The sequence below is a fragment of the Miniopterus natalensis genome, chromosome 18 (genome assembly GCF_054644295.1).
Source record: "Miniopterus natalensis isolate mMinNat1 chromosome 18, mMinNat1.hap1, whole genome shotgun sequence".
NCBI lineage: Eukaryota > Metazoa > Chordata > Mammalia > Chiroptera > Miniopteridae > Miniopterus > Miniopterus natalensis.
In genome coordinates, this window is record NC_142098.1 from 23,935,756 (window position 1) to 23,941,755 (window position 6,000).

Genomic DNA, 6,000 nt, shown 5'->3' on the forward strand with positions numbered 1-6,000 from the left:
TAGTGATTCCTCTGACGGATTTGGGCAAAGTAAATTTAAAACCTCTTGAAAGGATTCACCATTCTAAATGCCATTAAGAACATTTGTTATTCATGGGAAGAGGTCAGAATATCAACATTAACGGGAGAAGTTGATTCCAGCCCTCATGGATGTCTTTGAGGGGTTTAAAACTTCAGTGGAGGAAGTAACTGCAGAGTGGAAATAGCAAAAGAGCTAGAATTAGAAGTGGAGCCTGAAGATGTGACTGCATTGCTCCAATCTCAGGATAAAACTTTAATGGATGAGGAGTTGCTTCTTTATGGATGAGTAAAGAGTGATTTTTTTTTTTTTTTTTAAAGAATAGTTCATTGATTTTTAGAGAGGGGAGAGAGAAAGAGATACCGATGTGAGAGAGAGACATCGATCAGCTGCCTCCTACATACTCCACCCCATATCAGGAATTGAGCCCGCAACCTGCGCAGCACACATGCCCTTGACAGATTCGAACCAGCAACCTCCTGTTGCACTGGACAACGTCCAACCAACTGAGCCACATTGGCTAGGGCGAGAGTGATTTTTTGAGATGGAATCTACTGGTGAAGACTCTGTGAAGATTGTTGAAATAACAACAAAGGGTTTAGAATATTGCATACGCTTAGTTGTTAAAGCGGTAGCAGGGTTTGAGAGAATTGGCTCCAATTTCAAAAGAAGTTCTGTGGGCAAAATGCTGTCAAACAGTGTCACATGATGCAGAGAAATTGTTCGTGAAAGGAAGAGTCAATCAGTGCGGCTAACTTCATTGTCCTATTTTAGGAATTGCTATAAGTCACCCCAGCCTTCAGCAACCACCACCCTGGTCAGTTAGCAGCCATCAAATATTGAGGCAAGACCCTCCCAGCAACAAAAAGATTATGACTTGCTAAAGGCTCAGATAGTTAATAGTTTTTAGTAACAAAGTATTTTTACATTAAGGTATATATATTGTTTTAGACATAGTGCTGTTGCACACAATAGACTACAGTATAGTGTAAACATAACTTTTATATGCACCGGGGGAAAATTCATATGATTTACTTTGTTGTGATACTATGTTAAAACCATTTAGCTCTTTTCCCCGTCCTGTTGGAATTCATTGATGACTACTGTTCTTCTATGTATGCCATTCTACAGACCTTATGTATGTTGCATTCAGAGAAAGCTGGAGTATCTGTGAGTTCTGAACCTCAGGGTTACACCCACTGTTGTCCTTGTTTTTTCTAGCATATCGCCAATTACATCTCTGGGATCCAGACTATCGGGCACAGGGTAATTGTGTCTGATGTCCAAGAAAGTTTCATCTGGGTTCGCTACAAGCGTAATGAGAACCAGCTCATCATCTTTGCCGATGACACCTACCCTCGGTGGGTCACTACAGCTAGCCTTCTTGATTATGACACTGTGGCTGGGGCAGATAAGTTCGGCAACATTTGTGTGGTGAGTTGATACTTACTTGGATTATATATAGTGATGTGTATGAAAGCTGGCTCAGTTTGTGGTAAAACCCAAGGACCCAGGACTGTGATCTCTAATATGGAAAGTAAAAATGGGCAAAGAATTCATTCCTACTAAGGCTCGCTCTAAAAGAAAATTCTGTGTTCTCTCTAAGCCTTATCAGTTCTTTAGATTTTCGCCCCTTTTCACCTCTCTCTTTCCATGGGACATCATTTAATAATAATAGGTTTAGTTTGAGCTAATGTCTAATACTTATTTTCACATTTTGCCAGAGTTTCTGTTTTATTTTTTTAGGCTCTGTCTGACTTCACTTGTTTATATTCTATGATTTTTGTTTTTGTTCCTGCTATGTTAGACTTTTGCCTTTAGGTTGTCTTGAGTTTCTCACTCCTCAAACACCAGAGCTGGTGTAGGAGACTTGGGCTCAGGCTTCTGCCAAAGGCAATGCCCCTAGGCTTGCTTGCAAGGACCTGGGGGGCAAACATATTGCTTGGTGCTCCAAGTGAGTAGGGGCAGGACCCAGCCCTGTGATGTGTCACTTCCTTCTAGGTGAGGCTCCCACCTAACACCAATGACGAAGTGGACGAGGATCCCACAGGAAACAAAGCCCTGTGGGACCGGGGCTTGCTCAATGGGGCCTCTCAGAAGGTAAGATTCAGGAAGGGGCCCAAAGGAGAGGGACCAGCCTGTGTAGCACATTTCCCTTGACCTGCACCTAGGAAACCTATTTTAGTGAATTTATCCACAGTGCACATGATTATGCAGAGTGTGCTCTCGTGCATGTATGGAAGTCTGTAAGTTGGCAGTACGTAGCCTATGATGGATGGACACTGGGTTTGACTTAAGGTGACCAAGTCACTCACTATCCCATTTTTATGACTCCAGAGTAGAAATTTTTCTGAGGCATTTAGCAACATACAATCTCTTTGTAGCATAGTGAGTTCCTTGAAAAAGATGGTTGCACAGGTTCATTTTCTATTCTAACCAGCTCTTCTCTGAGGTGTGTCCTGGGCCCTACTGTACTTTGATAGAGTATCTCTGGACTTCTCAAAATAGATTTCCTTTTAGGGAGTAAGCCTAGTGGTTACTGTTTTAACAGAAAGGATCTGATGTCTGCGTGTTTGTGAGGGCATTAAGCTCTAAATGTTAACATTTTAAAGTAAATTTTAGTAATTGGGGGGTTTTGAGAGGTTGTGAAACCTGCCCTTTGGAGGTACTGCTTGCTCTTGGGAATCTAGGACAGGCTTCTGAGGGCCCACACAGTTACTGGTCTGTTTTTGACTTGCAGGCAGAGGTGATCATGAACTATCATGTGGGGGAGACGGTGCTTTCGTTACAAAAGACCACGTTGATCCCTGGAGGTTCAGAATCGCTTGTGTATACCACCTTGTCGGGAGGAATTGGCATCCTTGTTCCATTCACATCTCATGAGGTGAACTCTCCCACTCTGCTTTGGCGTTTGCCTTCCCAAGGTGGTTTCTTTGTGCTAAGTCTGCCTAAGGGGGCAAATCTGTTTGTCCCCACCTGCAACTAGGAGTGTTCTGGAAATTTTAAAAAGTGCCTTGGGAGATAGGAATCCTGATTGATTTATTATTTATTTGTTTAGCCACATGGGGAAAGCCATTTGTTTTTACGGCTGATGTGGATATAGAGTTAATCAGAAGACAAAGCCCCACTACCAAACCCCATAGACTAGGAATCATGGGATGATAAGGACTGGGGCACATACTGCCTCCTAGAGTTAAGTCTAGGATTGGCTAAATTTGGTTTATGTCACTTCAGCCAAGGAAGCTGGGATGACATAAATCAAGAATCTGATTTCACAAGCCATTCTTTACATACGGTGTTCTCTTGTGTTCTGCAAGTATAGGGAGGTTTTCTTTTGGGTTTTAGCTATTTTGTCATAGCAGGAAAACCTGTGGTCAGGAGTGATTTAGATGTTTAACATCTGTTTACATGATAAAAATTAATGGCTTCTCTGCTCATTGTGCTTCTGGAAACCATAGATTAGTAGTCAAAATCACTTTCTTGTTTTAGTGACAGATTCTTTGTTTCTTCCCTCAGGACCATGACTTCTTCCAGCATGTAGAAATGCACCTACGGTCTGAGCATCCCCCTCTTTGTGGCCGAGACCACCTCAGCTTTCGTTCTTATTACTTCCCTGTTAAGGTAGGTCTTTGTTGGAAATGTGGGTTGAAAAGGGGAATCCTCAGCCCATTTAACCAGTCTTCTCTTTTATCTTTTCACTCCCTTAAAAATCAGAACAGTCTCCTTTTTGCCCGCATGGCCCCCACTAGCCTGTAGGGTCTGCCCCCCAGACAGTTGAAGAGGAATGAAACTGTAGTTTTGATCAGTTGATGGTTTCAGCAAAAAAGACAACTAAGCTTTGTGTTCCAGATGAAGTTTCTTATGAAACATTGGTCAAAAGTCAGGCTATTAAAATGGTGATTTGTTGGCTATTTGGAATGAAAAATAAATAATTATAGTAAATCAGGAACCTTCTACCTTAAAATTGCTATCAACAGTATTGTATAGTGATGGAGATTTGCCAGAACTGGAAAAAATTAGCCAAAGCAATCTTGAGAAAAAGGAAAGAAGCCAGAGATATTAATTTCAAATTATACTACAAAGTGACAATAATCAAAACAGCATGGTATTGGCAGAAAACTAGCCATACAGACCAATGGAACAGAATTGAGAGCCCAGAAATATGGACAGGTAATTTTTGACAGGCATCTAAAACATACAATGGATAAAAGAAAGCCTCTGCAGTTTCTTTTTTTAAAAAAAAAAAATTAGTATCGCATTGTAGATATGCATAAATTTTATTAGAATACACTTTTGTACAGTAGTTATTTAAGAATAAAAGTCACATGCCTGGTACCAAAAAAATCAGAACAGTCCCTAATGAAGGAACATCAAGGGAGGAGATTGATGGAGGCAATAATGGGGGAGAGGGCCCTTTCCAGGCAGACCACAGCCAGAGAAAAGGTTTCAACCAGTTGTGTTCATCCGAACTCTGGCTACTGGAGTGTTCCTGGCTCTGTAAGTGGGGTTAAGGTATTTGTAAGGAGAATTAAAAGCTCTCTTTGCAGCTGCTGCTTTTAGCATGTGCCATTTTCTTTGGGCATCTAACCTTTTTTTTTTTTGGCGCTCATTTTCCCATGCTCTAGAATGTGATTGATGGAGACCTCTGTGAGCAGTTCAATTCAATGGAGCCCAACAAACAAAAGAATGTCTCTGAAGAACTGGACCGAACCCCACCTGAGGTGTCCAAGAAGCTTGAGGACATCCGGACCCGCTATGCCTTCTGAGACCTTCTTTTTCCTTGTGGGGCTTGTCAAAGACTTTGTGTTTTGTTTTCCCCACTACCTGGCTCTGAACCTATATGGCAGAAGAAGGGTGGCTGGATAATTAAGACTTCCCCTAGAGTGACTGGTTTCCCCTAAAATTGGCGCTGAGATTTGCTATGCATCTCCCTGCCTGATACATAATAATACATTGCCCCGGGTTCCGTGTGGAATACAATGCCCCCAGTCTCCAGAACTTTCCCTGCATTGGTATTTCTGGCTCTCATGTCTACTTTTGTACACACCCTTAATTTTTAACTGGTTTTCCTGTAAATAAAGTTTTGTACAATGTTATCTTTGTGGGAGGGAGGGAGACAAGCTGAGGTGGGGGCCAGGTTGAATATAGTATAACTCCTGAGTTCTGCCACTCTGGAACATAACCAGAAATACAAACCTAGTTTTTAAGGTAGCTGGTGTCCATATGTCTTTTCTAGGGATGAGAATTTAGGTGGGAGAATTGATCCTGAGTTGGAGCAGGAAAAACTGAGCATCCTCCTTGTTTCCAGCCTCCTAGATGGATTTCTGACACCCTGTGGCCTCCTGCTTCCAGCGTTAACAGTTTTTGGCTTTCTCTAATCTACTATGCAGATGAACTTGGGCTCAATAATAACTGTGTGGCCACCCACGCCTCTTCCCTGTGGATATTGAGGAAGGGTGAACTGATTTTTCCTCCCATTTTAGCTTCCTTCTACTTTGAGGTCTTAAGAGTCAAGGATTTGGTATGAATCCCAGCTGGGTAGTCTCTTAACGGACGTTCCCTTTATTTCTATAGCTCCTGCAGTGATACTTTGCCCTGTGACTACTAGGAAAGATCAGTAAGTACAGAAGTACCCATATGCTAAGCTGACGTTGGGAACAAAGAATATATAGTACCTGTTAAAAGGCACTTGGATAACTAGGGGGGCATGTCTGCCCACATCTTAGGCAGGGTCTGGAGGGCATTTATATGGTGTGAGGAAACAGCACTGGTAGCTGTTGGAAGTGACCTAGTCTCAGAAATTTTCTAGCCTGCCCCTGAGAATTCAACCTGCCTCCTGCCCAGCTGTGTGGGAAGCCTTAATCTTCTAGGCAGTCCCCTCAGCTTCAGTGAACCTGGAGAGACCTGAGCTCACCGCTATTCTCAGACTTCACAGAGTTAATGTTCTCATGTGCATGTGCTCAGCCACTTCCATTGAGTAGA

General features: G+C 42.4%; 1 protein-coding gene across 3 annotated transcripts in view; it reads left to right on the top strand.

Moving 5' to 3' along the window:
• SF3B3 (splicing factor 3b subunit 3) overlaps positions 1-5,229 on the top strand; it is a 38,910-nt gene extending 33,681 nt beyond the window's left edge. For all 3 annotated transcript variants that reach the window (XM_016196401.2, XM_016196391.2, XM_016196384.2), the window contains exons 22-26: positions 1,240-1,452; positions 2,020-2,118; positions 2,759-2,902; positions 3,535-3,639; positions 4,644-5,229. In XM_016196401.2, the coding sequence (XP_016051887.1) occupies positions 1,240-1,452; positions 2,020-2,118; positions 2,759-2,902; positions 3,535-3,639; positions 4,644-4,784 (702 nt within the window). In that variant the 3' untranslated portion in view covers positions 4,785-5,229. The remainder of the gene's footprint in view (positions 1-1,239; positions 1,453-2,019; positions 2,119-2,758; positions 2,903-3,534; positions 3,640-4,643) is intronic.
• The last annotated feature ends 771 nt before the right edge of the window (positions 5,230-6,000 follow it).